Below are 12,075 nucleotides of genomic sequence, written 5' to 3' on the forward strand. Positions count from 1 at the left end.
ATGTCAGGTCAAAGAGCTATCGGCATCAAAGAAACTGATATTTTCGAGGCCAACGTCGAAAGCGAGTGTGCGAGAGAGTCCAAGCTCCGGACATCGGTACAACACTCCGTCCGGCTCTTGTATCTCTCTCTCATATACATACACACCTCCATTCATTTTCATGGTTCCTATGCCTCTCCAGTTTGAGAAGATCATCAGAGAATAGCTAGCATGGAACGCGCGCCACTGCTTGGAGAGCCCACCCGTGGCGACGTTCTGGAGGACCAGAATGACACCCTTCCACGGGATGGATTGGACATCCGGCACACCAGCTCCGAGTTCCTCACTGACGACCGGCTGCATTTGCAGAAGTTCTCCGGCAAATGGCAATTCAAGCTGCATCAGAATTTGGGAAGGTGGATTGATCGCTTTGACGGCGCAAAGGCTGGCTCTCAAGGTGAGTAGGTGGGTGAGAGAGAGAGAGAGAGAGAGAGAGAGAGAGAGAGAGAGAGAGAGAGAGTGTGTGTGTGTGTGTGTGTGTGTCTCTCCAAGGACGAGTCTTTTAGATTGTGCTTATCGCTACGGCTTCGTCAAAGGCCACTTTTGGCTGTATCTTGTGCCACTTCTAATTGAGGCTGATGGAGCCACTGCTAGAGGTAGCGCAATGGACCCTGAAAATGCCTGTTTGAAGAGGCCTCTAACTATCTATGCCTCCTCTCTTGTGTATCAACTGCCTCTTCTCTGGTGAACCTCCTTCTTTCTGGAGCTCTAGAAGGTGAAGCCCAAGGCACTTATGAGTTCGGGATGTGATCCTACCCAGAGGGCTGAATCCCGCTGCACAAAGATATTGCTAGTACCTCTCATTAGGGGAATAGTCCTACCTTGAAAACTGGATCCCCCCTTAAGATACATTGTAGTCTCCTTGTTGTAGGGAGGTCATCATCTTATGTGATGCTCTTCTCTCTCGATACTGCACTGCATGCCAAATGATTAGTGAATCCATGTATACAGGCAAGATAATGAAGCCATCTTAGAGAACCAGAGAACGGGTCCCCTGTAAAAGGGTGTTCTTGGTACAAGCCATGCCCTCTCAGCATGCACAATTTCAAGCACTACTGATTTGTTGTGTATGACCCTAACGGTTCCTTCATCCACTGACCCGAGCAGTACCTTCATCCACTATGGGACCTGAACTCCAAAAACCAGCTCCATACATTGGGGCTTGAGTGACGAAGTTTTCAAGCAACAATGGCTTTGTCATTGACTCGTAGCATTGAGTTCATGCACACGACTGGAGGAGGGAGGGAGTGAGAGTCCTGCATATATCTATTGAAGGTCAAAGTGGCCATGAGACCAAAATGGTGAGTGCAACTACTCAATGTTATCCTTGTGATGGATAGAGAACATAAACAAGAAATGAGAGAGAGAGAGAGAGAGAGAGAGAGAGAGAGAGAGAGAGAGAGAGAAGAAAATAAAATATATTAACGGCTACTAAAGATCAAATCGGCCTATGAGACATATCCATGTACAAAAGAATATCTCATGATGTCATGAAAGTGAAAAGTGAAAATGAAAAATCCTATCTAAATGTGCAAAAAGTGTAGGCATCATCATCTGGGCAAGCCCTCAATGTATACAAGTATGCCCATCAGGAGACATGAAGCTATATACATGTGAGATACTGCGAAGCCATGCAGGTCTAACACCATTCAATGCGTATAGGGGGATAAAAATGCAATAATTGGGTGGGGGCTCTTGGAACAAGCTCCTAAGTAGCTTCTAAGGGCTGGCATTGGCTCAATGTGCTAGGTATGTCTCATACAGCTATTGAATCTGGATGACCTCTTACTGGTGGGAGTATGGCCTTGTCCTATTTAATGCATTGGGTTGTTGGCCCTTTGTAGGGACAATCCCCTCGATCTCCTTGTTTCTATATTTGTATGTCCCCTAACTGGTGCGGATCCTTAGAACTTTGTCATGACTGTCTATTGTGCTTTGTCTTTTGCACCTACCACCAATAGGGATGCTCTGACTTTTTGGTTCTCTAGTATGTATTGGCTCAACTATCTCTGATTTGATGTACTCATCACTGACTGTATAGTCTCTTGGCCCTGAAACAATGTATGATACTTCTCTCGTATTTGGGTCTAGGCTGCTCTTTTGTCTCCACCTCCTCATGGCACAGTCGACATATTCTATCCTCCTTGGGTTCCTGTGAGGTGCTGCTGTCTCTATCTCCAGATGGTGTGATGATAGTAGATACTTTGAACTGGCCTATGGCAACTCGCATGACTTGTGGCATGTAAATATCCATGTATAAGGTTCTAGTAATGAACTCATCCTTGGTGAGGCTCATGAAAAGGTCTTTGTAGCGTTGCATCTTTGTGGGAAGAGGAGTTCTGTGGTCCAACTTGTGTGCATGTCTCTGACACAAGTCTTGATTGATGATCATGTTCTTCTCTGTCCATGAGAGTTGGACAAAAGCCAAGTTAGGGTCCTACTGGAAGAGGGAGGTAGGCTCATCATGTCAATGTCATACCTAGCCAACAACTGCTCCACCTAGAAGTATCATGAGCTCTCACATCCCTCATGGGCCATCTATCTAGAGGCCTCCAATGCCCTCAATGGTAACCTGTCAGATGTCATGTCCTGTACTCATTGTATAAAAGTGATGATCTGGAAAAGGGCCTCTATCTCCATGGGTGTTCCAGCAAAATCTGCTCTAAGAATCTCATGGGGCATTGGGGGTTTGTTGCATATCACACATAACAACAGAATAATCTGGGGCTGCTCTATCTATGTTCAAACTGGTGTTGCTAGTCTGGGGGCCCAAACAACTGTTGAATGCATGAGAGCTGGGGTGATCCATGGTGTCAAATAGCTACTACTTGGTATATGGCTCTTGCAAGTATGTCTGGTGGCACTGTCCCTCAAAGTGCCATTAATGCATGTCCCTTAGTGAGACAATCTCATGCTGCCTGCACCATGGAAAAGTGGCCTGATATGGCAATAAAAGTGACTCGTGAGTCGCAAGTAAGGTATGAGCTCATCTCCTCTAGTGGCTGCCCATCAATGGTGAAAGATGATCCCTTGCTTTGTGGACCTGGGCTGATGTGTGGAAAATTAGGACCTTAGTCATCTCAAGGTTTATTGACAGGCAAAAGCTGTGGAAGGCTTCAAGCTGTCTCTAAAGCATAGCGACATGGGATGGCCATCTTCTAGATTTCTGTCCCAGTTTCAGCCTATCCTCAAACCGTCCCAATCTCATCCCCTTGTTAGAGACCCCTCTAATGGTGACAAGGAATGGCAATTCTAGTTCCTGTCCCTGTCCCTGTCCCCGTTCCCGTTCCCAAACCCCGTCCCATGTCACTATGCTCTAAAGCCCCTCTTGTGTCTCTGAAATGGCAATGTGTTGAATGTGCAAATGGGTATTGACTATGCAAAGCAATTCCAATCAGGAGGTTGTCTTGGTTCAATTAGATTTGGAAAAAGATTTTGATTACCTGGACTTGTTTTTTCTTGTGGAACTTATGCATGTCACAAAGTTAATTTTAAAAGTGATGTCCCCTTTTGGTTCTAAATAATTGGAGATCAATTTCCTTGATGAGCACCATGTATAAGATTTTTACAAAAGTCTTGGCTAACAGATTGCAAGAGTGCCTTCTTGACATTGTGCACTTGCTCAATATGGCTTTTTCAAAGGGACAAATATTCTGCATAACATCTTCAATGTCCAAATGGGGATAGATTGTGTACACTACACCAACCAAGAAGTGGTGATGATTCAATTGGATTTGGAAAGGCATTCAACCATCTAGGCTGGTCATTTTTTACCTAGCTTATGCAAATGATGGGATTCAGTTGTAGAATGTCTCATTTGATTTATACCATCAATTTGCATTCTTCTTCTAGAGTTTTGCTTAATGGTGGTGTTACAAAGTCTTTGGCTCTTTGCCAATCTGTTAGGCAAGGCTGCCCTCTGAGCCCCTTATTCTTCGCTTATGGCCACTCATCCCATTTTGACGATGTCACTATTGATGACAGCTTTATGTTTTTGAAGGCTGAGAGGGATAATATTTGTAAAGAAATGGAAACATGGGACTTGTTTACACTTGCTATAGAGCTCTGCATTAATACCTCCAAGTTTGCTCTTGTCAATTGTACAAAATCATATCTTCAGACCTTGGGTTAGCAGGGAGATTTGGTAACTAAGGGCACCATTTTCAGGCATTTGGGCTATCCATTGGGAATAAACATTTTACCAAGAAGTTACTTGATTGAAATTGACCCTTTTTTGAGGATTTAAACTTGCTGCCCAAAAATTCAGTCTTGCTGCCCTTATCTTCAGCATTGTCCTTTGAAGAGTTGAAAATTAATCTAAGTCATTCTTTCAAAAAGGCAAACAAGGCAAAAGGTAATTTGCTAGTGCTGAGAAATCTATTGAAAATAAGGCATTGTATGATGCAAAGAAATGCTATGGTTATGAGAAAGAGGGGCATATAGCATGTGAATGCCAAAAACATAAGTCTAAAAAGCATGCAGATGACAATAAGGATTAGAAAGGCAAGAAGTATAAAACTTCAACTGGATTGGTATTTGATCTTGTCGATGAGAAACCAAATACAGATGCTTCAGAGCTATGTTGTGCATGGAAGATTGTTTTTTTGACTCCTTAGAGAATTGCCACCTGAGGCCAAAGGATCATTCTATTGGCCTAGTGCCTGGTAGTATGCATCTTAATAGGCCACCCTATAGAGTGAATGTTGCCTAACAACATGAAATAATGAGTAAGGTCAATGAGTTGTTGGAAAAAGGGTTGATTCAGCCCAATTCATCACCCTTTTGCTCGCTTGTACTCCTTGTGTGAAAAAAGAATGGTTCATGGTGAATACGTATCGATTACTACGCCTTGAACAAGAACACCATCAAAAATAGATTCCCTATACCAAGGATTGATGCTATCCTTGATTGGTTAGAGGGAAGTGTGATCTTCAGCAGGTTAGACCTTAAAAGTGGGTATCATTAGATACGTATAAGTCTGGAAGATGTGCACAAGATAGCTTTTAGGATGACTTTTGGGCTATATGAGTTATTGGTCATGCCATTTGGGCTTACAAATGTACTTGTGACATTTAATCGAATGATGGATCAAATTTTTTGTCCCTACAGGTCCTTCATTGGCACATTCTTTGATGACATCATAGTCTACTCAAAGAATGAGATAGAACGTTGGATGCATTTGACTACTTCATTTGAGGAACTCAAAAAATATGAGTTGGTTATTAGTGTAAAAAAGAGTGAATTCTTATTGTCAAAGATTCACTTCTTAGGGCATATTGTCCCAAAAGATGGTGTTAGAATGGATCTTGCAAAAATGGAAGCCATATGCACTTGGCCTCATTTGAGAACCTTGCATGATGTTTGTAGCATTTTGGGGCTGTGTTCGTACTATGGAAGGTTCATGCGCCACTTTGCTGAAATCGCTTCAGCCCTTCATGCATTTCAAAAGAAGGAGTTATATTCACATGGGCTGATAAGGAAATTGCCCCATTCAATAAGCTAAAAGAAAAGCTTACTTTGGATCTAGTGTTGGTCTTGTCAAATCTCCGAAAAGCTTTCGTTGTTCAGTGCAATGCATGTGGGAACAACATTGGTGCAGTTCTAATTTAGGAAGGCCATGTTGTGGCATATGAGAGTAGAATTTTATAAGGTGCTGAGAAAAATTTGCAAGTTTATGAGAAAGAGTTGCTTGCTGTAATTCATGCTCTTACAACATGGAAACACTACTTGCTAAGGGTTGATTTTGTTGTATAGACAAATCATTGAACTTTGCGATATTTTCTTACTTAGACTAAGTTGTTTGAGAAGCATATGCAATGAGCCAACTTTTTATCCATGTTTCACTTTCAGATAGTGCACTTGGAGGGTAAAAAGAATGTTGTGGCTAATGCATTGACTATGAAACCACAAGTTTTAGTAATGTTTACAGCATATCATCATGAGTTAGATAAGATAGAGATAAGAGTATGTAGAGGATGAGGACTTTGTTTATGATTTTTTATGAGATGGTCAACTCCACGAGCGTTATGCTCTTAGGACTTTCTTATGATATTGTTAGAAGTGGATGTAGCAATGGAAGCATGAAAGAATGCTGAAATAAACTGCTGAACACAAGATTGAAGAGAAAGGAAAGAGAAAACATAGGAACACTTCAAAAGAAGCGAACTCAGAAGATGCTTGGGTAATGGATTCCATATACCAAACATGAGAATGACATGTACAATAGCGAGTCATTGGCTCGTAGGCACTGACATTGGCTCTCTCTATAGAACTTGTAGGTGATGATATTTGATTGAGGAGGAGGAGCTTGAATATAAAGGACAAAACATGGTAGCAGGTTGGCCGGCATTTAATGCTGGTTGGCCAACAATAAATGCCCAAATACATACATAATAGCCATAATAAAATGCCTAGAAATATCAGGCATGACCTAGACTCACACATGAGCTGACTAGATTGTTAACACCCTCTCTTCGATCATGAGTGATCTAATACAATACAATGATACAATGATAATAACTCATCATAGTCCATATAACAAAGAACCACCAGAATAGGACCATGGATACCCAAGTAGTGGGTGATCAAGCCACCACCAAGGTCCCTCGGAGAGAACCTGATGTCAATGTTGATTATATCGAAACCTGAAAAAAAGAGAAGACTCATAATAGATATCTGTGTTTGTTAACAATGTCTCGTAGTAGCATACAAGACCATCTTGTTAAGAATGCCTCTGAACATATGTGATCATGAATTCCCCGCCTTTGGTCAAGACTACCAAATTGTCCCCTCATGTAAGTCGGACTAGGAGCCAATCCCGCTCTTTGTCAAGTAATAGCCTAGTATGAACCTAGATGTCAATCCTAACTTTAGGATTTGAATTTTCCAGATTTCGATTGATTCATTAGGGATGTCTCTCTTTGGAACCTGTGCACTTATATACTTGTATAGATGAGGCTCGTTGGCTCCACCTCACCACCCTCTCACACTCCCTCTTTGGGATTGGAGAGTCGTAAGAGATGACCATATTACCTATATTAGAAAGCAAAAGGAGGGGCTTCCAAGCCCTTTTTATGATCTGAATAAGATGATCCTTTCCGCACCTTGGCCTTGGTCTTGGCCGGAGGATTCGAGTCGGAGTTTGAGGAAGTGGATGACTTGGTGGAGGAGTTTGGATCCTGCTTCTTCTTTGTCTCCTTTCTCTCCTTGAAGCCGCTAACTCTTTGCAATTCTTGCGCAAATGTCCTTTCTTACCATAGTGATAACACTGGGTCTTTGAATTCTTCTTCTTGTCACCCCTCTTTGAAGCTATAAAGGCCTCACTAGAACCATCAGAGTGTGATAGAAGCCTCCCTTGTAAACACAAAGATATCTCATGCTCAAGCAATATCAAGGACATTTGTAGAAAATTGATAAGTGTCGATGACGTCTGAGTTTGCAAAGCATTGGCCACTCCATCAAACTCTGGAGGGAGCTTGATGAGCACAATCCCCACAAGATGAGCCTTTGGAAGGGCGAATTGCATGCGCCAAGCTAGTCTTGTATCTATGTGACACAAAGCAAAAATGACTGAATAGGGTCCTTCGGCTCGAGCTTCATCTGTGATTGGTTGTATACTAGTGCAATATAACTACTATCTTGGAAAAAATATACATTGTCAGAACATGGAGTAACATTAGTGTGTTTGGTTACTTTGAAACATGTATGGATAATTGTACAATGGTGGTAGATTGAGTAACAATAGAGTACTTGGTTACTTGGAAACATGTATGAATGACTGTACATTGATAATACATATAGTAACAACAGTATACTTGGTTGTTAGAAAACATTCGGTAATGGCAATATCAAGAGGGAGATATGTCACCAAAATGAGAAATGAACCTAATGATTTAATTAGACTTCACAAATATTTTTAATTAAAATGAACTTTAATTAGGGTATCTGTACTCTTGGCATGGTCACCATTGTATAGAAAGTGAAGGATTTTACGTTGAACATGCAGTGGACAAGCTTATAGGCTATGTGATATGAGAGCAAGGAAAAAGTAACAAGATGCAATGTGAAACTTTAATTAAATTGAAAGTTTGTACCTTAAAATTGAGTTACATTGAAGGTTTTACCTAGTACGCAGCTCATTTAGGACACTTATATTATTACGTAAGCCCCAAGGAAAAGTTTTGTCCAATGAGCTACTTATTAATGACTAAGTCATGAATTAGCCCTTAATAAAAAACGAGATTTGATTAAGGAGCAACTAGTTACTCATCTGAAAGATTATCTTGGCTATTTGGGGCTCCTTCTCTCTCACTCTGAGTAGCCCAAGTTTGGAGACGACCATTCTTTTCTTCCTTGCTTCAGAAATTGGAGGTTTCAATCATGGAATATGAGCTGACAGCATGGATGGAGTGTGGACAGCAATCAATCTTCTCCCCTTGGTATGGGGATTCCATTTGGCCAGCCTCGTAGCTCCATATACAGCAAGATACATTGTTGTGTTGAACTAACTATTAGAAAAATAGGTTATTACAGCACTATGGACTGAGATCCTCTCTTCTCCTCTGAGATCTCAAGTCCATTGCACTTTTTGGGACAAGTTTGCCTTGAAGAAAACAATGTTTTTGGTTTTATCGCAGGAAATCTCTTTGTTTATGAGAGGAACAATGCGGGATTGCATGGAAACTATGCAGAACAGTTGTCTAGGTGAATTCTCTGTTGACTTGGGTTTAAATGTTGGCTGTAATTTTTAGGGTTTGGCAAGTTGAAGTGTTCATTCGCATTTTTGGGCACTCTACAGTTGGTTTGAGGCTAATATTGAAGGGAACAAGGTCATTGTGCACTATTGTATCAGTCGTGTTGTGAGAAATCATTGAAATACAACAATTTGTATAATTTCAAGCATACATTAGTAATTTGAAGAAATGCTGAAAGCAGTGCCAAGTTGACAATGCATTTTCTTCTTCCTTATGTGAATGTCCATAATGAGAGGCATCATCACTACTTGATTTCATCTCAATGTGTGAAGGCATATTGCTGTAATTTCTCAGCTCAGCACACAAATCAACACTAGCACAAAGCTTTGGCTTGCAATCAAGTGCCTTGGGCCCACCAAATCAAAGGATTGAGTGGTATCTTGGGGATGGAACCATGAAACCAGCCTTTCTTCTCGAATAGGGTGTAATACGTAATTAAGCGCTTAATTACAGCAATGAATAAATGAGCATAAACTGAAGTGCACACTTTATCTTAATAATTCTTGGACAATGGACACCTTGTTGGCCCCAAAATTAGCGCTCCGTTTACTATTTCTTTAACTTCTATTGCTAATGGATCGATTACAAGCTGAGATTTTACAATCTCCTTGGCTGATCCAAAAGCCCCTTGTTTGAAAACAAACCTGAAATCTGATTAGCAGCACCTTCCCTCTCTCTCTCAGGTTGAAAACTGATCTAAATGGCTCAAACCAGGCCCAAAAAACGTTTTCTCAGTTTGCAGCAAGCTGGAATACCTAAAATCTGCAAAAATGAGATTAAGGTTGAATGGAGGGTAGCATACCTATTTATAGAAAGTTTGGGTCCTCCCAAGTGGGTTTGTGCTTATGGGATACAGATATTCTCTAGGAACACATTTCTTTTTAAATAAACAAGGTTTCTTCCTAATTAAACATGTTTTGGGGCTGTTTAAGTGAAGCTAATGCATTTTTAGCTCAACACCCCCTCTCAGACCCAACAACAGCGCTACGAGAAGTAGGTCAACTAAGCCCTTTTTTTTCCCCCCCTTTATCTTTTACCCCAAGACGTCCCACCCCAAAGCAACGAGAGTATCGGACAAAGGATGCACGTCAGCTGTCTAGTGGCCTACTAAGACTATAGAGGTGATGGTTATCTCACCAAGGGAGCCCAAGTGATTATCCCAGAGAGGCCAGGGCATCGGACAAAGGGTGCATGTTGACTGCCTAATGGTCTACAAAGTCTTGTAAAGGCGGATGAAATTAACTATGGACTTTTTTCTCGTTTTTTTTTGGAGAGCTTTGTAGTTTTAATAGATTTAACATTAAGTGAGGGTTTCAAAGTTTTCGTCCTATTGAGTATCCGTGTCTCAAACGCAAGAGTGATAAGGGTTGGTCAAACCCATTCACAAAACAAGCATACTATCCCTACCATTACTAGGTGTCGGTGAAAAAGGAAAATGGCTAAGGTGTGGGTGATACAAGTATAGCAAATTTGTAAAGTAAGACAAGCAAAGCAAGCAAAAAAGCTAGGAAGAACTACCTTGGAGACTTTCATGCGTAATGCCATGAATATAATGGATCCAAAGTCGACCACTCCAACAGACCAAAAAGAGAAATGCGTATAGATGCATGTTTATATGAACAAAATGCCAATGGATGGGGTAATGCAAAGGGAGATACAAGATGTCATGCTCATGCAAAATGCAATGGAACGGTGCCACTTGGACAGTGCCCTTGTAGGAGAATTGCTCACTTGTCCCAAGTGCCCTTTCACAATCATGTCATCTTGACAGTGCGAATTTAGTTACAAATGTCCATAAGTATATTACAAAAGAATAAATGAATGAATGATGTCTAAAAACTATAAGTATTATCACTGTCACTATCAAGAGAAATAGCCATCCCCTCTCAAACTGGAAGGGAAAGCAAGAGGGAAGCACCCTCTCCCTGTCAATTTGAAGAAGTAGGGGAGGGTGTACCCAAGCCGATCCAAGGTAAAAGGTATTGAAGAATCGGCCGGTTGACTGCTGTGGTCAAAATGTCTACAAAATTGTGTAATGAAGGCACAAACTCTAGGTGGATAGTGCCTAGCTCAACTTGCTCTCTTGAAAAAGTGGAAGTGGACTCCCACATTATCATACCGCGTCTGTTATATGATCGGATTGCGCACAGGGGCAATGGTACTCTGGTTGTCGTAGTAGACAACGGTGGGAGAGTCACAAGGAAAAGTGAAGCGCTGCCGGGATAGTCTCAATGGTGCCATCGAAGAGAGTCCTATACTAAGCCTTGGCGGTAGAAGCTGTCACCATCTCTTTCTTATGGCTGGACCAAGAAATGGGAGTTGTGCCCAAGGTGAAGAGTTAGCCGCTATGGGAATGCCAAATGTCATGATCTCCTACCCAATCAGAATCAGTGTACCCTTGTTAACATAAACGAGTACCATAAATGAGGCCATAAGAAAAAGTACGTTGTAAATAACGCAACACATGAAGATATGCAATCCAACGTGATATCCTAGGTGCTGTGAAATATTGATTGAGAATGATGACTGAGTAAGCTAAGTCTGGCGTAGTATGAATTAACCAAAGAAGTTTCCCTATTTTATCATCAGACGCGTGTGTGTATATACAACACCTGAAGACTTTGAAGTGGGATATGACAGGCCAAGAGCCAAAGAATGCGTCATACAAGGTCTTTTGAGGAAGAGCTGTAGTCGTCTGTAAGCACCGGTTAAGGATATACATTGCAGCGTTAGCAGCCTCAACCCAAAGGCGCTCAAGGAGCTCTGCTGCGAACAACATCACAGAGTGTGCCATTTTCATTACTGTCCGGTTTCGATGTTCTATGATTCTGTTCGGAGAGGAGAGTTAGTAAAGATGAGCTGGCGAGAGATGCCATGTTGCTGTAGAAACTCAGAAAACTCGTGGGATATGAACTCACCACCGCTATTACTCCTCATGCAACCAATACGATTACGCATCTGGTTATGAACCAACAGTACCCAAGCAGAGAAATATGTGAAAGCATTGGACTTAAGCTTGAGGAAGTACAACCACATGTATCTCGAATGATCATCCACTATAAAAAAGAAGTAGAACACACTGTTCAAGGCAAGAGTGGATGTGGCCCCACAAAGATCAACGTGAATCAATCTAAGAGATACCTTAGCTCTATGTGTAGACTATTGAGGGAATGGGGTTCGGTGCTGCTTTATGGGGTGACATGCTCTACAAACACCTCGAGCTAGCTTCAGGTGAGGAAGCCCCTCAACCATCTCACGACGAGACAACTCATAAAGAGAGTCA

At 41.6% G+C, this 12,075-nt stretch overlaps 1 protein-coding gene across 4 annotated transcripts in view; it reads left to right on the plus strand.

Annotated features, from left to right (window-relative positions):
* LOC148033276 (metal tolerance protein 4-like) overlaps nt 1-12,075 on the plus strand; it is a 56,124-nt gene that overhangs the window by 37 nt on the left and 44,012 nt on the right. For 2 of the 4 annotated variants that reach the window (XM_087681168.1, XM_087681169.1), the window contains exon 1: nt 18-436. In XM_087681168.1, the coding sequence (XP_087537294.1) occupies nt 211-436 (226 nt within the window). In that variant the 5' untranslated portion in view covers nt 18-210. Of the gene's footprint in view, nt 437-12,075 lie in introns of all 4 variants that reach the window. The other 2 variants (XM_087681167.1, XM_087681165.1) reach the window with 2 other exon arrangements.

Source organism: Lygodium microphyllum, chromosome 7 (assembly GCF_053477565.2).
Source record: "Lygodium microphyllum isolate KBCC chromosome 7, Lygodium_microphyllum_v1.1.10, whole genome shotgun sequence".
In the NCBI taxonomy this organism is placed as follows: domain Eukaryota; kingdom Viridiplantae; phylum Streptophyta; class Polypodiopsida; order Schizaeales; family Lygodiaceae; genus Lygodium; species Lygodium microphyllum.